General features: G+C 42.2%; 1 protein-coding gene across 1 annotated transcript in view; it reads right to left on the reverse strand.

The window, feature by feature from the left end:
* The window catches only part of LOC141144225 (ATP-dependent translocase ABCB1-like), a 134145-nt gene that overhangs the window by 85377 nt on the left and 23661 nt on the right, over nucleotides 1-25107 (reverse strand). The window contains 1 exon segment of the mRNA XM_073629683.1: nucleotides 3976-4060. Within this exon segment, the coding sequence (XP_073485784.1) occupies nucleotides 3976-4060 (85 nt within the window).

Here is a 25107-nt window from a genome sequence, read left to right on the forward strand (position 1 = left end):
CTTCCACTGAAAATGCTAGGTGCCTGGCTGGATGTGGATTAAGTGGTTTCAATACTTTCACTGACCAGGAGAAGTATACAGATCAGGAACTCTTGCTTGTGCTGTATACTTGTTCCTGGTTAAGCCAGTATTTTTAAATAGAGGTCAGAAATGGCAGCCCCCTAGAAGCTAAAGACTGAACCCTGAACTGACTATCAAATATAAAATACTCCAGAAGTCAAAAACACTGAAAATTGACCTATTCCATGTATTACATCTACAATCACTCAAAGGTAAAGCCTAACTACAGCCATAACTTTGTATTTGTTTGTATATGGCAGGCAAGGTTTAATGTTCCTGTCAGTATTAGGGGCACAGAGGCGCCGCCTCCCTAATCCATGCGCCTGGCCCCTAATCTCTATGCAGGGCGCTGGACACATAGATTTCAATGGGATTTTTTTTTTAAGCACATGATTAGAGCCTGAGGCTCTAATTGGCTTTGAAATAGATGGGCTCGGGGCGCAGAGCACTGCGCCCTGAGCCCACCCAATTGTGTGACATTAGCAAATTAATATCCGCTAATGTCTTCCTGCTTCTCCTCCTGGCCAATCAGTAAGCGGGTCCTGAGACCCGATTGGCCAGGGAGTCTTAGGACTCCCAGCAAACCGGGTCTCAGGACCCGTTTCCTGTTCAGCGGGAGGAGAAGCAGGAAGACATTAGCGGATATTAATTTGCTAATGTCACACAATTGGGTGGGCTCAGGGTGCAGTGCTCTGCGCCCCGAGCCCATCTATTTCAAAGCCAATTAGAGCCTCAGGCTCTAATCATGTCCTTTTCCATCCTAGATTCCCCCAGAGGTTCTACCCCCAGTGTATAGATTGCATTCATATTTTTGCCACTCAAATGCATGTAGGGCAGCCCACTGAAATGAATAGGCTGCCCTACAAACGACACACAGGAATGTGCTGAAGATGCATGGAAATGCGTGCGATCTTTGGTGCACACACAAGTGTGAAGCAAGTCTTGCGGAGATTTCCTTTCACTTCCTGTCAGGACAGAACGTTATGGGAAATCTCTCCAACAGCAGCACAAAAGTTTATTAAACCGAGGAAGTGTGCGGGCATCACACATGGGCATCTGACACATAACAGATGTGTCAAAGGCAGCAATAAGAAGCTTAAAGAGACCCTGTCATCTTACACAGCTGTACAAGCTTCTCTCCTGTACTGAAAATGATCTCTCTAAGTTCAATCCTAGGGTAAATCGCCCTCGTTATCTCTTGCTGGTTTCATGCAAAAAAGGATAATATCTTTATTCCATGTAAATGGGTTACTTTTCAGATATACTGGTTTCAAATGCTTTCAAAAAACAGAGATTCAATGCAATCTGGCCAGGGATTATGGAGATAAATGGAAATAAATGGCACCCTGCAGACGTGTGTTTCCATCACAGATCTAAAAAGCTCCAAATATTAATGATGAAAGGAAATTCGGGGCAATTACACTAATTAGATCAGACATTCTGAGTGCTACTTTACAGGCTTCCTGGATGTATAAATGACCTTTATTTATGAGCTCAGCTGACACTGTCCTCATGTCACTTTTATTGCTGTATTTAAAGGGGATGTCAACCTAGAAGCAACATGTTATTGGCTTCTACAGAATTCAAAGAAGAACTAAGGGTTTCCTTTCACTTTAAATACTTCATTTGGGCCAGCTTGGTTAAAAAAATAAATAAAAAAATTCTTACCATGCCGAAAACGTCTGGCTGCTGGACACACTGTTAGCGCTGGATCACACTATAATTTGCATGTGAATCGTACAGGAACTGCACCACATTTCTGTGCAATTTACATGCGATTCAGTGCGGTGCGATTTGAGCCCATTCATTTTGAATGAGCCGCACTGGAACTGTGTGGTATGGTCGTTTTGTACCATCGATCAAGTGTGGGCAAACTGCACTGCGTTTGTGATCCTTTTGAGGTGCCGCTTGTTAGCGGGGCTTTACCGTCAGTATCGGTTTTACCCCCGCTAGCGGCCGAGAAAGGGTTAAAAACCACCGCAAAGGGCCTCTGCAGAGGCGCTTTGCCGGTGGTATAGCCGCGCTGTCCTATTGATTTCAATGGGCAGGAGCAGTGAAGGAGCGGTGTATACACCGCTCCTTCACCGCTCCGAAGATGCTGCTAGCAGGACTTTTTTTCCCGTCCTGCTAGCGCACCGCTCCAGTGTGAAAGCCCCGAGACTTTCACACTGGAGACACAGCAGCAGCTGTTTCGGGTCGGTTTGCAGGCGCTATTTTTAGCGCAATAGCGCCTGCAAACCGCCCCAGTGTGAAAGGGGCCTAAAAATATGCTGCAGGTACAGAAAGATACCTGATGACCTGCCAGGAACCTTGTAAGCTCCTAACACTCTGCAATAAGCAGACAACACACAGGGGTCGATTTACTACAACTGGAGAGTGCAAAATGTGGTGCAGCTCTGCATAGAAACCAATCAGCTTCTTCTTTTTTTTTTTTTTTTTTATGGTTAAAGCTTTATTGAACAAGCTGAAGTTAGAATCTGATTGGCTACTGTGCAGAGCTGCACCAGATTTTGCACTCTCCAGATTTAGTAAATCCTCAGTGCCTCTACTGCACTCTAATCCTAAGCAATGTTTTCTGCCCTGAGTTTTCTTTTGCAGGTCTACAAAACACCTCACCCTCTCCTCATCTCCATAACATAAATCCATGATTTACTGTAAAGGGGATGTCCATACAAGTTATGCAGGCCATACATGATGTTAATTTCTTTTCTTTTTTTATTTCTTTTTTTTTTCTCGTTCAAAAAATGTATTTGAAAGACGATCGTAAAATAACAGTTATGCTGCGTACACACGATCAGAAATTCCGCCAGCAAAAGACTGATGAGAGCTTTTGGTCGGAAAATGCGACCGTGTGTATGCAGCATCGGACTTTTGCTGGCCGAATTCCAGCCAGCAAAAGATTGAGAGCATGTTCTCAATTTTTCGGTCGGAAAAAGTTCCTATCTGAAAATGCTATCGCCTGTAGCAATTCCGACGCGCAAAATTCCTACACATGCTCAGAAACAATTCGACGCATGCTCGGAAGCATTGAACTTCATTTTCTTGGCTCGTCGTAGTGTTGTACGTCACCGCGTTCTTGACATTCAAAAGTTCAGCGAGCTTTTGTGTGACCGTGTGTATGCAAGGCAAGCTTGAGCGGAATCCCGTCGGAAAAGCCATCATATCTTTTTCCGACCAAAATCCCGATCGTGTGTACGCGGCATTACAGTATAATAGACAAGAATTTCTAAATTAATATTGATATCACTGAAAGTACAAGATATAACATTACTATGAATATATGACATGTCTGAGCGAAAAGAAAAGAGGATCTATCATGTCTGACATGTTTGATTCAATACATCTGAACAATCCTTTGTTACACAAACAATAACTAAAAATAAAAAGTATAGTCTTATTGTAGAATCAATAGCATAAATTTGTATTCCTTTATGTCTAAATATTCATAGTGACAATAATAACATTAAATGTATCCATCTGCAATAGTAAAAAGAAAAAAAAACATTTAATTATATGTAAAATGATATATAATGAGGTTATGGAGAAAACCTTAAAAGAAAAAAGGAAAAAGGAAAAGAGGAAGAAGGAAAAAAAGAGTTAAAAAGTGGTTGTAAACCCTTACAGACCACTTTGACCTACAGGTAAGCCTAGATTAAGGCTTACCTGTAGGTCCAAGAAATATCTCCTGCTGATTTGAACCGTTAATGGGCAGGCTGAATGTACCCAGTTGAACGATCGATCAACTTGAGTACAACCAGCCTGATGGATTCTATGGCGATTATCAATAGCAGTTGCTATAACTGCTAGCAATAATCACTGTCTTCTCCCAGTGAAGACGGCTTTCCCTTAAAGAGGAAGTAAACCCCTGATGGAATGACCCATTAACAGACAACCATCCCAGGTGCTGGCACTTACCATGGTGAAAGGGCTGACCATTTTTGGCTTTTCAACTTTTTCTTTGTCTTTGTCTTTGGATTTTGAGAAAAGTCCTTTCTTCTTCCTGCAAAAGAAAATACACAGATGAATGGCCAATTTCTTCAAAGTGTTCTCATTTTCTTGTATGTGAGCACCAAACATGCACACATTTTGGTGGTGGCCCCTCCAGAACATTCTTATTTTCCTTTTGCTCTCCTGATACTTAGTTCAGCCACGAGAACCAAAGGCATGAAGGCCTGTGTAAGCTCCAAGTCACAATTTGGAGCTTACCCTTCCCTCATCTTTGTGTGAAAGGTCAATCACCTATCACCAGTGTTCTCAGCTAGATGAAAGGGGAGGAAGTCATACCCATACCCATAAGTACTGAGTATCTTTTTACGCTCCTGACAGCAAAACAATGTGGAGGAGGGGGGAGCGAAGGGCTCTCCAGCGGTTGCGAAACTACACCTCCCACGAGGCATTGTAAAACTGTGACATTCACAGACATGACTAGGCATGATGGGAATTGTAGTTCCTGAACAACTGGAGGGCCGTCATTTGGAGACCCCTGTATAGGCTAATGGTAGTGTCATAGGGTTGCCACCTCATCCCTTTAAAACTGAACACATATTAATTATGCAGGTTCTGTGAGTGATTGAGGTGATAATTAAACTCACTTGGTGCCTTATCGGCATTAAATTAGCCTCAGAACCTGTGTAATTCATATGTGTTTGGGTTGGACCTCTATAGGGTCACCATGAAATAAAACCTGCTGCTTTGTCCAGCATGGATAAAACACATTTTAACTTTAAATTTGAAGTTATAAATCAGCACAAAGGCAGTTTGTCTTCTATTGGAGACCATGGAAAGCATCAGTGAAGACTAAACCCACATCCATAGCTTCAGGTCAACGAACAAGGAGAAAAAAATACTTTCCAAATAAGTTTTCTGCCTTAAAGAACTGTTTATTAAGAAAAAATACAAAAAAGGAACACATTTTGAGCTGGTTCCCTCCCCTATGTGTCCAATCAGATTCACTCTTTTACTCTCTGAGAAAATTAAAAATGCAAACTGATTGGTTAGTATGGGCAGTGACTCATGCTTTCTTATTCTCTCTTTTAATTTATATTTTCTTCTATCCACATTTTTACAGGTACACAGAACATGGAAATGCAATTATTTCAGTAAACATAAACTGCTAAATACCTTCTCTCGTCAGCAGTATATAGCAGTCCTGTGACTTCTATCAGTGTCTGTTTAAAGCTTGTAGGAGGAGTTTTCATTCTACTTTGACTGTTCTATGAGGCTGCAGGACCCCTGACCCTCTGTCTGGACAGTGCTGATTGGCCCTGTGCTGATCACATGCACCCTCCCAAGAAAAAAAAAACCTCTCTAGCAATACACACCAAACTGAGCATGTGCAGAGTGCTTCCAAAGGCTCTGTACTATCAGTAGATGGATTGGGGACAGTGGAAGAAAAGGAGGATCAGAGAAGACAGGATCAAATAGCCTTTTTACACAATGCAGAGGATTAACGTCTTAGGCTCCATAGTGAGTATAACAACAAGCATGCTTTACTGCATATACAGACTGATTTTACTGTTGTGGGTTTAGTAACACTTTAAAGGCCTAAAGCCCAAATGGCTGGAGATCCAACTGTTGTGGATTTCTTTGGTAGTACATGTATAGGTACAGTTACTTGTCCCTAATTAGTGAGTGAGACTTAATTCAAAGATATATACTGCAGTATAGGAGATCAGACACAGAAACCAAGTATATTTTGAAGCGTTCTCGATTTATTGGATGATAGACATGGGTATTTTTAATAGAAAGCATGTCATATAGGGGTTGTTTTACTAAAACTGGAGAGTGCAAAATATGGTGAAGCTGTACATGGTAGCCAATCAGCTTCTAACTTCAGTTTGTTCAATTAGGTTCCATGTACACTGAAGCTCATAAACGGCCGTTTTTGGGAGTTTGGGCATTTTTTTTTACCAGCCCATGAACTCCTCTCTATGTTATCCTGTGTCCATGCACACATGGACGTTCTTGGACGTTTATCAGCAGTGGAGTTTATGGGCTGTTTTCTGAGCGCCCTAAAATCGCGTTCAGGAGCTGTTTTTCTGACAATAAAAAACCCTTAAAAACGTTAAACGTGCATAAACACTGATAAACGACGATAAACGCTCAAAATCGTGACTAACCAGCATTTTTGATCCATTGAGAAAAAATCCGCTAATGTGGAAAAACGCTAAAAAAACGCTAATAAACGCTATTGCATAAACGTTAAAAAACGTTGAAAGACTCACTGCAAAGCTACTGGCATTTTTATAATGTTATTTTAATGTCCAGTGTGCATGGAGCCTTAGCTTTGAAAAAAAAAAAAAAACTTTTAGCCAATTGGTTTCTATGCAGAGCTGCACCAGATTTTGCACTCTCCAGTTTTAGTAAATCAACCCAATAGTCTTTGGTCAGATACTGGTGGTGACTGCTGATAATTTTAGGTGACTTCTGGACTTTCCAATATTTCAGAATATTCTTCATTTACGGTATATTTCTATGAATCAGTGTCCCAGGACTTGGCACTGATCCTTTGTGGTCCTGAGTTTCGACACTTAGAAGTCTCCAGAGTACACGTGCATTACACATAAAAAGTGGTAAAGCACCCACCCCCGAATTGCTTTCTCGATACCCTATGCAATGGCTTCAGAAACAACAACTGACTTCCTATATCCGAACCTTCCCATCAATACCAGATATTCTAGCTGAACCAACAGGATTCGAGGATATGCTCCTCCAAACCGATCCTCCAACGCACGTGATATCACAGCTTTATTCCCTCTTGCTGAATGCTCTTCACCCTGATCTCCCACCCTACACGAAGGCTTGGGAAAAAGATCTCCAACATTCCATCTCCCCCACTGACTGGCAAAAATGCTTTATCCTAACGCACAAGCTCTCCCTAGCCACTAAAACTCAAGAAAAGGGGTTTAAAATGGTAATGAGGTGGTATAGATGCCCTTCGACTATACATCACTTCAACTCGACAACGCCGGATACTTGCTGGCGATGTCTAAACTCCAGGGGCACCATGCTCCACATTTGGTGGGAATGCCCCCCCATACAGAAATTCTGGCAACAGATCTTCCTACTATACTGCAAACTGATGGTGACCACTCTCTCTCCTACACCCAAGATAGCTCTCTTATCCATGCTCCCGGGCACACTCAAGTCCATTAAAAAAGATGTATTACGTCATTTCTTGGCCGCTGCTAGAATGGTGATTCCAAGGTATTGGAAGTCAAGAACTGTACCTTCCCTGGGGGAGTGGGCTATTGAGGTGGACCGCATTAGAGACCTTGAACGTCTGTTGGCTGAGGAATCTAATAAAGACAATCAGTTCTCTCTTACTTGGACTGCGTGGTCCATATTCCGCTACTCGTCGGACTTCATCTCCTGGGCAGAAGGCAACCTAGACAGTACCACCTCATGACCATGCTGGAGCGGCTCCTGTTCCTAACCTTTCTGCTTCCCTACTTTCCCCCATTCCTTCTCCTCTTCGTATAAATGTACTCCTCAGAATCCAGATGCAAAATACGACCCCCACAAGCTAATCCTCTACAACATAACAGGTTTCTGGAATAAGTTTGATTGTAGTAACACATGAAGTTTACATGTAATCCCCTCCCATATATGATGAGGGCTCTTTGGTTATCCTTGTTATGTCTCAACATGTTGTTTAAAACAATGTTTTTTCTTTTCTTATCTGCACACATAACGAACTTGGTACGATACTACATTATGTATCCTTCGAATGCACTGGATTTATTGTCAGCACCTACTACTATTATTAATGATGTGTATTAGGAATACATTTCCTTGTATGTTTCTTTCAATAAAATAGGATTGAACTAAAAAGTGGTAAGTTTCAGAAGTTATTTTATATAGTAATCATTATAAAACCAGCAATTTTTTTAAAGGCATATCTTGCCACCACAAAACCATTTTAACCGCTTGTGGACCGCCCTATGCACATGTACTGTGACAGGGTGCCCGCTCTGTGCCAGATCACGTACCTAGTACGTGATCTGACACTTCCGGATCGTGAGCTCGCACGCGCCGCCAGCAACCTGTTCCCTCTGGGACTGGACACAGCGGGAGCCAATCAGCGGGTAATCGTGTCCGCTGGGACCCGCTGATCGTTCGCCGATCATTCGTGAGATAAGCAGAACGACGGTCTGCCTATGTAAACAAGGCAGACAGCCCTTCTGTGAGAGGGGAATGTACTGATCCTGTGCTTCTACTAAGCAGGAACAAGGAACTTTACCTTCCCCTAGTTAAAGCAGGGTTCCACCCAAATTTTGAACAATATCTGTATGTATTCTCTTCCTTGCCTAGATGCTGACATGCCGTTTAAAAAAATTTAAATCGCAGTAATTACCTTTTATTTTTCTATTCTTCTTTGCACTTCCTGGTTCTCCTCCCGTGGGAGTAGGCGTGTTTCTAGCCTCTCCCAGACTCCTGGGAGCTAGTCTCAGGCTTCCCAGGATGCCACTGAGCATGTGCGGGAACGAGCGGTGAATGCTGGGAGCACAGCATTCACCACATCCAGGAAATAAATGCTTGTGGGCTTCAAATGCCCACAATGAAGATGGAAACCGCCTGCAGTGAATAATATAAGTTATTCTTTCTGACGAAATCTGACACAGGCGGACATATTACACACAATATGTGAGTATGTAATGCTGAGAAGAAAAGTTTGTGAATGAAATAAAAAAAATAAAAAAACTATAGATAGGTGGACCCCCGCTTTAAAGCACCCCCCCCACAGTTCGCAAGCACTCCCAAGGAACACATTTAACCCTTTGATCTCCCCTGATGTTAACCCCTTCCTGGGGATATCTGAATGATGACTGCAGCTACAGGTATGATCCAGATATCATCTTTTTCAGCCAGCGATTCTGTGCACCGTAAGAACAATCATAGTGGCAGTTCAGCTTCTCCCGGCTCGCCCCTGCAATCGACCAGCCGGAGAACTAATCTGTCGCCGCGGAAGTTTACCATAGAGATTTCTGGTGACCGGATGGTCCCCAGTCATCTCTATGACCTTCGGAGGCCCTGGCGCGACGTTATGACATCACGTCCGGGACGACGGAAGTAAACAAAGCTGAGGACGTGGCTGGAAAGGCTGAGAGAGTTTTTCTTTTTTATCTCAACCTTTCCAGCCTAGAGGAAAAATGTGGGGTCTTATTGACCCCACATCTCTCCATAAAGAGGACCTGTCAAGCACTATTCCTATTAAAAGGGATGGTTACATGTAATAGGAATAAAAATGATGAAAAAAAAAATTAAAAGAGAAAGTGTAAAAATAAAAAAAATCTAAGTAAAATAAAGAATAATAATAAAAAATTTTTTTAAGCGTCCCCGTCCCCACGTGCTCGCACACAGCGAGCGCATACGTAGTGTCACGCCCACATATGTAAAGAGCGTTCAAATCACACATGTGAGGTATCGCTGCGTGCGTTAGACAAAAGCAACAATTCTAGCCCGAGACCTCCTCTGTAACTCTAAACATGTAACCTGTAAAAAATGTTAAAGCGTCGCCTATGGAGATTTTTAAGTACCGAAGTTTGGTGCCATTCCACGAGTGTGCGCAATTTTAAGGCATGACATGTTAGGTATCTGTTTACTCAACGTAACATCATCTTTCACATTGTAGAAAAAAATTGGGCTAACTTTACCTTTTTTTTTTTTTTTTAATTCATGAAACCCTCCAAAAAAAAACGTTTATAAAATCGCTGCGCAAATACCGTGTAACATAAAAAGTTGCAACAACCGCAATTTTATCCCCTAGGACTACAAGTCCCATGAGGCATTGCAAGACTCACAGTTACAAGCATGACTCCCACAGGCAGAGGCATGATGGGACTTGCAGTTTTGCAACAGCTGGAGGGCCGCCAGTTTGAAATGATGATTTTTACATGTAGGAGCAAAGTGCCAGAATTGGCTCGGATGGTTAGTGATTAACTCAAGAAAAAAAATCAATATGTGTCAATCTAAAGACCTTCAATGTGGTGGCTGCATTTGTTTGCTTTTTTCAGGCTTTTTCCCTTTATTTTCAGCTGATGGTTGCTAGTAACAAACTTCCTGTCCTAAGGTCACAAAACAACACTACCTTGCTCTACTGTATTTATGAAATAACAGTGGTGTCACCCTAGGCTGCTGACTTCTAATTTGGACTACAGAGCACCCCCTACTCATCTTCGTAACACAGGCGAAGGTGTTCTGCAGTTTACAGGGTTGAAAGAGTCAAAGCTGCTTGAAATATCAGTGCAATAGAGTGCACCAGAACTTAGGAGCTCACTGGATTTTTGGCAGGATCAACAAGTCGTTTTGTGAACAGATACAACAAAATTTCAACTGTATATTTACCAAACCAAAGGCGTTCGTTGTTAGTGTGCATACGCTTTAAGCTGACTTTTACAGAAATGCCTCAAAAGAAAAGAATAGATTTTATCATAGGTGATCTAAAAATGTCCATGCAATGTAAAAAGAGCAGAAGAGTGTATTATGGAAGTGGAATAGTTCTAGGGCTCGCTAAGGCCATGTTGGGTAATGTTTTGACAACTGTTTATACAATGCACTTGATAAGGTTCAGCTTCATATCCTGGCCGATGTAGGAAAACCTACACACAAGTGTCCCTATGTATTTGTTTTCATCTAACATTTTTTCCATTAACGAGTATTAATGATGTTCCTTCTCAGCATCTCCACTTCCTGCTTAGTAGACTTACAATTTGTTCGTTTTCAGCTCAGTAGTTCTTGGCATGAATTTTCGGCACCAAATTAAAGTAAAATGAAAACATTCCCTGACCTCTGACCTAACCTTGTTAACCACTTCAGCCTCGGAAAGAATTTACCCACTTGCTAACCAGGCAACTTTTTTGCAATATGGCACTGGCTTTAACTGGAAATTGCGCGGTCATGCGAAGCTGTACCCAAACAAAAATGATGTCCTTTTTTCCCCACAAATAGAGCTTTCTTTTGGTGCTATTTGATCACCTCTGCGTTTTTTATTTTATGCGCTATAAACAAAAAAAAAAGCGACAATTTTGAAAAAAAAATGTTTTACTTTCTGCTATAAAACATTTCCGAAAAAAAAAAATATATAAAAAAAAAAAAAAAAATATTCATCAGTTTAGGCCAATATTTATTCTGATACATATTTTTGGTAAAAAAAAAAAAAATCGCAATAAGCGTATATTAATTGGTTTGCGCAAAAGTTATAGCATCTACAAAATAGTGGATAGATTTATGGCATTTTTATTATTATTATTTTTTTAACTAGTAATGGCGGCGATCAGTGATTTTTAGCAGGACTGCGACATTGCGGCGGACGGATCGGACACCTAACTGATATTTTTGACACTTTTTTTTGGGAACCAGTGACATTATTACAGTAATCAGTGCTAAAAATATGCACTGTTATTGTACTAATGACACTGGCAGGGAAGCGGTTAACATCAGGAGCGATGTGTTCCCTCACTGTGTGTTCTAACTGTATGGGGGACATAGCAGAAAGACAGGATCTGTGTGATCTTCCCTGTCAGAACAGAGAATTGCCTTGTTTACACAGATAGGTCCCCGTTCTGTCTCTGCAGGGAGCGACCCGTTCATTGGCTCTTCCACTGGCCATTGGGAGTGCACATGCGCCCACGAAGGCGAGCTCCCGCGCCGATGTACAGCTATGGCGATTTGCAGTAACGAGCCACCTTGCTGCAGTATAATGATCCACTCCACACCCATTCACCCTTAAAGGGGTTGTAGACCCTTGTAGTTTTTCACCTCGATGCATTCTATGCATTGAGGTGAAAAGCCTCCTGTAATGCTGCAGCTCCCCCGAGCCCCCGTTTTACTTACCTGTACCCCCCTCTATCTCATCCCGGTGACAAGCACACCAGCAAAAGCGGTGTTTTGGGTCCTGCTTGGATGGATTGATAGCAATGCAGCCATTGGCTCCTGCTGCTGTCAATCAAATCCAATGACGCGGGCGCCAGGGGGCAGGGACGAGTCTGGCATTCGTGTCTATGGACGCCGAAATAATGACTCGGTAGCACGCCCGCAAGGTGACCCCCTAGAGAGAGCACTTCTCCTAGAGGGTTATCTGATGTGGGGAGGAGCCGTGAGAGCCACCGGGGGACCCCAGAAGAGGATGTTCGGGGCCACTCTGTGCAAAACGAGCTGCACAGTGGAGGTAAGTATGTTTGTTATTTTAAACAAAGAAAAAACAAACCTTTAGTATCACTTTAACCTTTATTCCTCTTTCACATGGGCCCAGCTGCTGACTTGCAATCCACGGTGGACCGCTTTGTCAACAGCAGCTAGCCCACATTTAGCAGGTGATCGGGAGGAGATATGCCACCTCCCACATGCCTGTTTGAAGAAGGATTTTACATTGAAAACCCCTTCACCACACCACAACCACATCTATTGGACTTGCATCACAGTTGTAGCGTGACCCCATTCACCTCTATAGGAGAACAGTGGCAGGCGGTATCGCCTACCAACCACAACATGCCCTACATTTTTGTCACAATATGTATGAGAATGTCTGGCAGCCACTGACTATTTTTTTCAGGCAAGATAAAAATGTGCCTGAAGCAGGGTGGATTTAAAAAAACAAAAAGAAAATCAGATTTTTTTTATTTAAATCAGATTTTTTTTTATTTAAATCGGATTTTTTAGATTTTTATAAAATTTATTTTAATAAAATGCTTTTAGAGTAAAAATCTATCTAAAGATAGTTTTCTATTTAAGATTGACATTAATAATTTAGTTTCTTCAGCATGAAATGGAGCTTAGTTATGCAGCAGGAGGCTGTATATTCTGCAATAATTACATTTTTGGTAAACCCATTCAATGAATCCAAGCTGAGATAACATGCACTGCATTGATGCATTCACACAATTTCACAGTAAACATGAAACCAAAGTTTAGGAATATTCCTTTATTCCATTTCTTTGCAAATCTATGTACACTACAAACTGTATGATTGAATCGGTTCTGATATCGCTGTTTTACTAACCTGACCTTATTATTCTAAATAAGAAAACTTAATTTTGTTTGCAAATATTAAAGATTCTAACTACCGGCAAGAATAAGTGCTTTCATTTAAAGAGCACCTGTCTTCAAATCCATAATGGCAGCGCCTGTTAGTGGGCATCCACTCACCTGCTGCTACCACCTCCCTCACCATGTTGTGTCACTGCCGCATCACCAGCCATCCCATTAAAGTGAATAGGACTGTCGGTGAGTCAACAGCGGATCAGAGGAGCCGCTGAGGAGCAGAGATGACAGTTGCTCTTTAAAAATTATGATTTAAATTGTGTTGATTGTGGTGATCAACTTTTTACTAGTGATTTAAATCAATCCACCGTTGCCTGAAGTGCCTGCTTTTGCTGCCTGACAGTACCCATGTGAAAGAGGCTCAACTGCTAAAGCCTAGTACACACGATGAGGTTATCAGAGGCTCTAATAGGCTTCAAAATAAGGTGGACTCGGGGCGCAGAGAGTGCGCCCTGATCCCACCCAATTGTATGACGATAGCAAATGAATTTTTGCTATTTTGACACTAAGGCTCCTCCCCGCCAATCAGGGCGGCAGGTCGTCAGACCTGTTTCCCGATTGGCCAAAGAAGAGGTGGCACAGAGGAGACATGAGGACGGACATCCCCACCACCACGGCTGCTCTGGTGGACTCAGGACTGGTGGTTAGTGCCGGACCACCTGCGGGGGGGGGGGGTGAGCCGCGAGCGGGGGGCGTCAGAGCCACCAGCAAGGGGGCCTGTCAGAGCAGCAAAGGGGGGTCTGTTTGCACAGTGGCTGCATATACTGGGCACAAGTGGCTGCATTTGACGAGCACAAGTGGCTGCATATACTGGGCACAAGTGGCTGCATTTGATGGGCACAAGTGGTTGCATTTGATGGACTCAAGTGGCTGCATATGATGGGCACAAGTGACTGCATATGATGGGCACAAGTGGCTGCATTTGACAGGAACAAGTGGCTGCATTTGATGGACACACTGGCTGCGTTTGATGGGCACAATGGCTGCATATGATGGGCACAAGTGGCTGCAAATACTGGGCACAAGTGGCAGCATTTGACAGACACAAGTGGCTGCATATGATGGGCACAAGTGGCTGCATATGGTGGGCACAAGTGGCTGCGTTTGATGGGCACACATGGCTGCATATGATGGGCACAGTGGCTGCATTTGATGGGCAAAGTGTGGCTGCAATTGATGGGGGGGGGGGTCAGTATTTTTCAGTTTGTTTGCGCCCCCCAAAAATATGGAGCACCAGCTGCCACTGAGATTGACAGTCCCGAAAGGGTTGGTTTCCCAGTAAACTTTTTGGGGGAGATTACTAGAGCGCAAGCAGCAAGAGAGGTAAGTATTTGCATTCTTCTTTATAGGGAGTTGGCTACTTTCAAATATTGCAACTGGTGACAGGGTCACTTTAAGACGGGAGAAAAATTGCTCTTAATTACTAAGAGTGCCCTACAGTGGAGAATTTGAAAACTCTATCAAATATTTGCCATTTGGTGTACACTTATAACGGATGGAACTTAAACCAAAGGCAGTCAGGCAATATGGCTGAGCTTGCGTTTGCTTGCAAGCAGGTTCGGGGCCAAACCCGGGCCCCAGCTATCATTCTTGGCCCAATAAGCTGCGGGTGGGAGATTCCCATCCTACAGCTGGCGAAAAAAACAGGGATGCTTGGGACATCATTGACCTAATATGGCCACATGGACCAAGAACTGGACCAAGAAGGACGGCTAGCTTCAGGTTTCAGACCCAAATCCAGTTCTGGACAAACACAAGCTCATCCCTATCAGGCAGCCAGCATTCTTAAAAGGAGAATCCAGCAATGGCAGCCTAGACCTTTATCCACCGTCCCCACTGAAGGGTAATAGGCAAATTCACAACAATTTATTTTGTACGTATGATGACCATTTTATTATGACCCAAAAGCTCCTACACCCACAAATACATTACCTAATTTTTACTGCTACTAAATACTATCCCAATCACATCATTCCCTGCCTCGAAGGAGCTTCCAATCTGATCTCGCAATCAAACTGTTTGGCCGTTGCAAGAAACCCAAGTAAGCACACCCAATCTCCATGTAGATGTCATTCTTGCAGGGGATTGAAACCAAAATCCCAGAGTTCCAAACCAATAGTTCTATCCCATTACCAGTCAAGTTGCCATTACTGCACAAAAGTAAACTAAATTGAAAACAGTCCACTGAAATTATTATTTAATAAAGTCCTGTGTCACAAAGGAACCCCCGAGGCGAAGGGGGTTAAGCTGTATTTTTTAAACACTGCGGGGGTCCTTCCCATTTCCAGCACAACAACCGGCCCTCCTGCAGTTCAGGATAAATGTTTGATTTCTGATAAAATTCACATCCTAGACTGAGCAGAAAAACATTTGACAGATGAAAGCCAGACGCTCAGTAGGCAGATTGTGTCCACCGAATGAGTTTAATGCGTACCTGTGGATCAAATACAAATATTGTAGCTGTTTTGCCTGTCAAAAGGATTTTTTATTTCTCCCCACCTAGTCATGGGATTTATACAGCCCCCCTCAGACAGCACAATGGTGGATGACACTGTTTAATACAGTGGTGTCTTCTCTCCATCCCCCAGTTTTTGATTGAACAGTGAAAAAAAAGCAGAAGACTGATGAGAACAAAGACCCCTTTCACACAGGCTCTCTGATCAGGTCCGCTTTTCAGTTTTCTATGTGGACCCGATCAGATGCCCTATGTAAGTCTATGGGTAGGTGAATGTAAACGGACAAACTGACTTCTTCTCTGATTCAGCAAAGAACCTGCTCATGGATCCTCTGCTAAATGGACTGGGCAGCACTCATGTAAAGAGACCAAAGAGATTCCTTGCCAGCAGACATAGGTGTGCACCCCAAAGCTCAAATACACACGCCTTTCCCTACAGCCTCGGCTGCACTGGACAGTGAATGAATGGGAAGTGCTCTGTGCTGAGCGGCTTTACTAAATAATAGTAAACTGTGTTTAGTATGCTTCAATTTGTGAATGAACAATTCACAAATTGAAGCATACTAAACACAGTTTACTATTATTTAGTTATGAATGAACACAGTGAGTGAGTGTGTTCACTCATTTAGAAAAGGTAGGCGCTGGTAAATGGCATAATTACTAGCCCCTTCCCCCACTCTTCATCCTCAAATATCCACTGCAACAGCTGGGGGAGAGGAAGAGAGGGAAGCCAGCAGCACTGCGGGGCGGGGGAAGCCCAAAAAGTAGGGGGAATCAGCACTGTACATAGTGATTAGGGTGTGCCCAGGCACACCTGGCACACCCCCTGAACCCACCTATACCAGCAGTTTTGCTTGCAGCACAGCTGATTGGCTCCTAGTCCTGTCCTGCCCTCCCCCAGTCTGAGTGCTACTTGATAGGAAATGCTATAAGCTCATTTACGGGGGTGACGATTAATGAAGTATTGTGCAAGGCGGTGTTAATCCCCCCACCTGTGCCCTCCTCTCTGACTTTTCCATCAAGATCAATAATACAAAATTAGTCCCTTCCCTCACATCAAGGTGCTAGGTGTAATCCAGGACTCTGACCCGTCCTTTCAGCCCTAAATCCAATCACTGTCCAAATCTTGCAGACTTCAGCTCCATAACATCTCTAAAAGATGCCCCTTTTGAACCAATGAAACCACCAAGCTACTTATTCACTCCATGAAAAAGAAAGAACACTCCAATTGCCTCATCCGTAAATTATATGGAAATTACAGAAAAAGAGGGGGTTCCTCAAAGAGAAAACCCCAGGTCGGACTTTGAAGGCACAGCAAACCAAAGGGATATCAAAAAATATAAACTTTACAAATATTCAAAAATATATATACATCTACACAATGCGAAAAGGACATGACACAAACATATAAAAATCATCTATATATAATATACATGATGTGAGCCCTAATGCGTCTACGCGTTTTGTTGTCAAAACTACTTCAGGACACACTCGGGTTTCAATAGTTGCAAGAAAGAAAAAGGTCTCACTGTCTTGCAAGGGAGATGTAAGTTCCCAACATATGTGCTGGAGACTCATGGTAGACCACGTCCAAGCAAATAACAGCCAAATGTGGGTAATATATGTATAGGTACGGTAGTCCCAGGGGAATCACCCTTAAGGATAAAGGGATTAGTATGCACACAGAAACGTCCTGCCCACCAGGATATCCCAAGCAGGGGCTTGGATGTGCCCCAAATGTAGTCCACAATTAGCGGTTCAAATCGGACTATTGTAATCCAAGGTATGGATATGGTGGTGTGACGAAAGTCCCCTGGGAGAAAGCAAAAGCACTCTGCCTTATTCACTCCATGGTTATGTCTCGCATTGACTATTGCAACACCCTTTTAATAGGCCAGCCATCCATAGGCTATCCCCTCTTCAGTCTATCATGAATGCTGCTGCCAGACTCATCTACCTTACCAACCAACCGTTCAGTGTCCACCATCCCTCTCTGGCAATCTCTCCATTGGCTTCAGATTGGCCAAATAATGAAATTCAAAATATTATCGACAACATACAAAGCCATTCACAACTCTTCCCCAAGCTAAATCACCAATCTTGTCTCAAGATACCACCCAAACCTTCCTTTCCGCTCCTCCCAAGATCTCCTCCTCTCTAGCATCCTTGCCAACTCCTCCCATACCCACCTCCAGGACTTCTCCAGAACCTCTCCTATCCTCTGGAACTCTCTACCTCAATCTGTCTGACAATCACCTACTCTGTACACCTTTAGGCGATCCCTGAAAACTCATCTTCTCAGGGAAGCCTATCCTGCCTCCATCTAACAACTGAACTTTTAAATCTGCTATCAGCTCATCCCTCATACCCTGTTTCCCCGAAAATAAGACCTATCGTGATTGTCCGTGATGGCTGCAATATAAGCCCTACCCCCCAAATAAGCCCTACCCTGTTTCCCCGAAAATAAGCCCTACCCTGAAAATAAGACCTACAAGGACTTTAACTAGGGCTTATTTGGGGGGTAGGGCTTATATTGCAACCATCACTGACAATCACGCTAGGTCTTATTTTCGGGGAAACAGGGTAGTTATTACCTTTTGTACCACTTGCCCCTCCCTCTTAGATTGTAAGCTCTCATGAGCAGGGCCCTCCTTACACTCCTTCACTTGTATTATATTGTAACTGTACTGTCTCCCTTTATATTTTAAAGTGGTGCACAAACTGTTGGCACTATATAAATCCTGTAGAATAATAATAATAATCTACAGATTGCAGGCGGGAGGGATTAAAGCTTCTATTTGCGGGTTTTCATATCAGCAGATGTAATATACTGTATTTTCACATTTATAGATATCCCAATTATGAATCAAGCAGTTTAGTAAAGCTGCTGTGCAGACACCAGGGGTCTTGAAATGGAGCAGCACTCAAACACCCAAAATGCATGAAAGGATTGTGCCTTTAATAAGAAAGATTAGGAGAAACATGCTGTTATTCTTCACTTAAAGTGTTACTAAACCCAGGACCCTGCATTCACTATATCTGGTCTCCCACAGTACACATAACATGGAAATGCAATTATTTTAGTAGATATAAACTGCTAAATACCTTTTCTCATCAGCAGTATATAGCAGTCTTGTGACTTCTATCAGCGTCTGGTTAAAGCTTGTAGGACGAGTTTTCATTTTATTCTGACTGTCCTATGAGGCTGCAGGACCCCTGACCTTCTGTCTGGACAGTACTGATTGGCCCTGCGCTGATCACATTCACCCTCCCAAAAAGGGAAAAAAACCTCTCTAGCAATATACACCAAACTGAGCATGTGCAGAGTAACTCTAAAGGCTTTATTATCTCAGGAGATGGATTGGGGACAGTGGAAGAAGAGGAGGATCAGAAAAGACAGGATCAAACAGCCTTTTTACACAATGTGTAGGAATAACCCCTTAGGTCCCACAGTGAGTATACCAAGCATGCTTTACTGCATATACAGACTGATTTTACTGTTGTGGGTTTAATAACACTTTAGCTTTTTATTCTTAAAAATATAAAACCTTACATGCTTGGTGTAGCTAATGTAAAAAAAAAAAAAAAAACATTGTAGCTTACAATTATTTTGTACAATTAAAAATTCCTAAGATCATGAGCAACATGTGCAACATGTGTACACCGTGTCTTTCCCAAGAGATGGGCTGATGTGTGCTATGGCAGTCCCAGTGTTATTGATAACTGAATCTTTATTCCCGTGGTACCTGACTGTTTCTGCTGTATAACAATCATCCTTTTTCATTCCTGCTCCTCTAACTCAGTGGTGGTCATATCTAGAGCCTTTTTATTGATTGATTTTCAATAGTTCAATAATCTTTAAAAATGTTGTTTGTTGACTAAAAACAATGCAGCCAACATTATTAGGGAAAAGGACTCCTTCTTCTTCAAGACTATCAGTCTGGACTAGAGGGCTGGTCAGTGGGGTTTGGTGGACTATATTTAACATGATGAAGTATATTATGAGATAGATTCATGTTTTTGTCAATTGTGTTTTATGTTTTGTGTTTTGTGTATTGTGAATGTGTATGTATATGTGTATGTATATATATATACTTTTATATGGTCTTAAAATGGAATGTTTTTGTTTTTATGTGTATAAAAATGTAATAAAAAATAATTGAAACAAATAAAACGATAAATAAAATATTAGTAAAGGAATAGTTATCAAGATCAGTTTGACAACAAAAAATAATCAGTTTTAATAGTTCATTAATTTTATTGGCAGGCTAATTTTAAATACTTTACTGATATTGGTATGGATAATTTTTTTGGTTGATTTTTTTATTGATATTGACATGGATTGCCATTTTTTTCAACCAGCCATGTTGCAGAATCGGAGGAGATAACGTGTTATTTATTATTGGCCTTGGTGTTATTGCTTTGACATTATTTTTTTGGTTGAATAATGATTTGATTTGGTATATTTTCTATATTTTTGGACTCATAGAATGCACTTTTTGGTTAAGTTCTATTGGCAGATAGCATGTCTAATTTTATTTGTTTTCTTTTTTTAAAGCACAATAAAAAAAAAATTGTGTAGAATAATACTTGGCTATGTGTTTTACTTCAAATGACAGTTTGGGAGTAGGCAGTTACATTTAAAAAATACAATGTAAAATTGACAAGGGACACCAACATAGTTGTATCTTTGATCTTAGAAACTATGGGATAATGGTGATGTGGTAACTTGCCCCAAAAAAAAAAAAAAAAAAAAAAAAGCATAATAATATTATTCTTGATATCACTAGAAAAAAAAAGCCTTTGAAAATTTGTTTGCAATAACTCCATCAGTATCACCAGCAAAGCAGCTTCATTATTATCCCATTAAAGAAGAAGAGAATTGTGCGCTGCATTTTGAGATTTAATAATTTGCCACGTCACGAATGTTAATTCTCCATTATGAACGCTAGTTTACAAGACCGGCCGCTTCTGGCTCGTCCTTGCTTCCGAGCATGCGTGTTTGTACTTTGGACTTTTGTCCGACTGACTTGTGTACACACGCTCGGAAAATCCGACAACAGACATTTGTTCGCGGAAAATTTTAAAACATGCTATCCAACATTTGTCCGCGGGAAGTTGGCCAACAAATATTCGATGGAGCGTACACACGGTCGGATTTTCCGCCAACAGTCTGTCATCACACATTTCCCCTCGGAAAATCTGATCGTGTGTACGAAGCTTAACGCTCGAGGCACCAAAATGTGTGTTGGCCTCTGAATTCTCAGCCATCAGGGGTGACCTTCAGGCCCCTACAATCTGTTGACTGACCTCCCCTGCTCTGGGTTTTTCATTTTTCATGGCGGACTATGCATCCAAATAATTCTGTATCTTTATCAACACTAATCAGAAATAGTTGTGTAGATGCCAAACTAGCAACAGGCCATGGGTGGAACAAATGCCTGCACTAAATGACAGCTTCTTACAAACACTTTGATAGATACTGTAGGTCCTCTAGTTCTAACTTGATAGGAGAAGGACATTAACGTGCATGGTAAAATCCTTCCTTTTACTGCCCCATTGCTGCACTAAGAATAATTGAATTATGTACCCTTTTTTTTTTCCGGTCATTTAAGACCTATTGTTTTTCCAAGAAATGTCTAGGTCCTAGTAGTTTTCTTGTAATCCATAGTGACAGGGACCACATTACGTCATCAGGAATCTGTGTTATTTAATATCATAGAAAGTACACTGGAAGTATTAGATAAAAATGACAGAATGGAGATATATATATATAGACACACAACATTTTGTCACAGAGGCCGTAGCAGGGTTTTATTGCCTGTTATCAGCGGTGCACCATTTCATTTCCGCAATTTTATTTTTAGTCACATTTAAGAGATAGCTCTCCATGTCACAATCACATTGTCATGGGTGATGCTGCCCTTTCCATGTATTTAAAGGCTCAGTCCACCCAAAACACACACCGGCCACTTTATTAGGTACACCTTGCTAGTACCGGGTTGGACCCCCTTTTGCCTTCAGAACTGTCTTAATTCTTCATGGCATAGATTCAACAAGGTGTTGGAAACATTCCTCAGAGATTTTGGTCCATAGTGACATGATAGCATCACGCCGTTGCTGCAGATTTGTCGGCTGCACATTCATGATGCCAATCTCCCATTCTACCACATCCCAAAGGTGCTCTATTGGATGAGATCTGGTCACTGTGGAGGACATTGGAGTTCAGGGACCTCATTGTCATGTTCAAGAAACCAGTGGTGAGATGATTTGAGCTTTGTGACATGGTGCATTATCCTGCTGGAAGGAGTTATCAGAAGATGTGTACACTGTAGTCATAAAGGGATGGACATGGTCAGCAACAATACTCAGGTAGGTCGTGGAGTTTAAATGATACTCAATTGGTACTAAGGGGCCCAAAGTGTGCCAAGAAAATATCCCCCACACATTACACCACCACCAGTCTGAACTGTTGATACAAGGCAGAATGGATCCATGCTTTCATGTTTACTCCAAATTCTGACCCTACCATCTGCAATGTTGCAACTGAAATCGAGACTCATCAGACCAGACAACGTTTTTCCAATCTTCTATTGTCCAATTTTGGTGTGTGAATTTTAGGCCCCGTTTTATGTTCTTAGTTGACAGGCGTGGCACCCGGTGTGGTTTTCTGCTGCTGTAGCCCATCTGTTTTAACCACTTCAATACAGGGCACTTCCCCTCCTTCCCTGCCGCAATTGAATGACAATTGTGTGGCCGTGCAACGCTGCATCCGAACTAAATTTTTATCATTTTCTTCCCAGAAATAGAGCTTTCTTTTTGTGGTATTTGATCCCCTCTGGGGGTTTTATTTTTTGCTAAACAAATTAAAAAAGACCAATTTTTTTTTTGTTCCTGTTATAAAATTTTGTTTTCTCCTTCACTGACGAGCACTGATGAGGCTGCACTAATGGGCACTGAAGAGGCGGCACTGATGAGCTGGAACTAATGTGCAGCACTGATAGGCAGCACTGAAATGCAGCACTGATGGGCACCGATATGCGGTACAGATGGGCTCTGATAGGTGGCACTGATAGGTGGCACTGATAAGCAGCACTGAGAAGGCTCTGACAGTCATTACATTTTTTTTTTTGTCAAATTCTTTTTTTATTAGAAATGTTTACGTTACATAAAAAAGTAACAAAAGAAAAAAAAAGAAAAAAAAAAAGACAAACAAACATTACCTGCCAGTTAGCAGGCTAGACATAAAATTCCAACTGCCATTCTAATCTATACTTTTCAGTTGCATTTGACCAAACAGTTGCCTTAAAAGTTTACAGTGTATCAAAAATGTCACACTTATGGCCCGTACACACGATCCGAAAATCAGACGAAAAATACCGCTTTTGTTGCGATCGTACTATAATCGGATCGTTAGTACAGAGCTTTTGAGAGCCAATGACGACAGTTCGTTTGATATTATCCGATCGGACAAACATGACATTTTTTCTCGTATGACACCAGATCGTACGATTTTTGTTTAATCAGTACAGTTGGCATTCAAAAATACAATACAAATACACTACAACATATGACATCACTTCCGATTTTTTATTATGTTGTTTGAGAATTTTCGTACCTTTAGTAACCTCTTTATTTTCGATATGCGCCTAGCATGTGTAATAAAACTGACGATCAGTCGTCCGATTTTCGCATTGTGTGTGCGGGCCATTAGACTGTAACATGCTGGTACTGTGTGGTTGCAGAAAAAAGACCAAGTGGTCAATTGAGTCTGCCCCATTTTTTTATATTTTTTGTTTTATTTACATTCTTTCACTTTTTTTTGTCTGAGTATAGATTTAGGTTTGTCCCAAGCATGTTTGAATCCAATTGCGGTTGAGTCACTGCCTCTGACGGAAATGTATTCCAAGCATCAACAATAGTAATTTCTAAGATTAGGTTTGAACTTTCCTCCTGTTAGTCCTGAAAATATTGCCTTCCTGAACCTTTTTCACACCCTTCATGTATTTAAAGGTTTCACTCACATCTCCCCCTTTGCTGGTGATCCCTTTAGTGATAACCAAAGATCTATATGGGGAAACCAGGACCTCCATTCTCCTGCTGGTGATCCCTCTACTGATAACTAAAGATCTATATAGAGGGATTTACTAAAACTGGAGAGTTCTAAATCTGGTGCACATCTGCATAATAACCAATCAGCTTCCAGGTTTTATTATCAAACCATAAAGGAGAAGTACAGCCAAAGCTCATTTGGCTGTACTTTTCCTGTGGATCACAGGAGTGCAGTTCGTTTTGCACCACAGAGTCGGGATCCGCCAGGGCCCTGGACCGACACCCGGCTCAGCCTCTCAGCGAGCCGCTGAGAGCCTGAGCCGGCCGCCCCTTCCACAACCCAGCGCTCCAGTGAGCAAGGAGACAGCTGGGACTGGCAGTCAGCAGCTCTCTGCTCGGGGAACTGTGAAGACTGAGCAATCGGCAGTGTTCGATCGCTCGGTTCTCAGTACAGAGGTGCTGGGAACAGATGCAGCAGCCGCCTAGGTAAGTATATATCTGCAAAAAAGCCGTACCCCACACTTCTCTTTTGGTGTTACTAAACCCAGGACCCTGCATTCCCTATATCTGGTCTCCCACAGTACACAGAACATGGGAAATAAATTATTTGAATAAATATAAACTGCTAAATACCCTTTTTCCCTGAAAATAAGACCTAGCGTGATTGTCAGTGATGGCTGCAATATAAGCCCTACCCCCAAATAAGCCCTAGTTAAATTACTTGTAGGTCTTATTTTCAGGGTAGGGCTTATTTTCGGGGAAACAGGGTAGGGCTTATTTGGGGGGTAGGGCTTATATTGCAGCCATCACTGACAATCACGCTAGGTCTTATTTTCGGGGAAACAGGGTGCCTTTTCTCATCAGCAGTGTACAGCACTCCTGTGACTTCTATCAGTGTCCAGCCAAGCACTGGTTAAAGCTTGTAGGAGGAGTTTTCTGACTGTCTTGTGAGGTTGCAGGACCCCTGACCCTCTGTCTGGACAGTGCTGATTGGCCCTGTGCTGATCACATGCACTCTCCCAAGAAAAAAAAAAGCCTCTCTAGCAATACACACCAAACTGAGCAGGTGCAGCCTGACTCCATAGGGCTCTGTGTTATTGGGAAAAAAGGACAAAAAGAACAGCGCCCTCTAAGTGCAGTATGCAAGTATTTAAAAAATGTGTTCAAATACACTCACAAAGGTGTAAAGGGAATAGGCATGTAACATGGTGTCATCCGCTCCGACTGCCGGGTGAAGAGAAGGTCCAATGCTGTTGTTATGGATGTGTGTCCGCGATACTGTCATTCCTCCGGCCACCCAGTTGGTGTACAGGGCTTCCGGATGGCGGGGACAGCATTCAGCGGTGTGCACGGACGGTGGTGGCTCCAGTCACTTCCGGGTCGGGTCAGCGGGCGGTGCTTCTCGTTCGGGACATGCATGTATCTATTCACACATGCAAACTAGTCTTTGCATGTGTGAATATTTATCTAATATTCATTTTTTTTTATTTGTAGTAATT

The sequence above is a fragment of the Aquarana catesbeiana genome, linkage group LG05 (genome assembly GCF_042186555.1).
Source record: "Aquarana catesbeiana isolate 2022-GZ linkage group LG05, ASM4218655v1, whole genome shotgun sequence".
Lineage (NCBI taxonomy): Eukaryota > Metazoa > Chordata > Amphibia > Anura > Ranidae > Aquarana > Aquarana catesbeiana.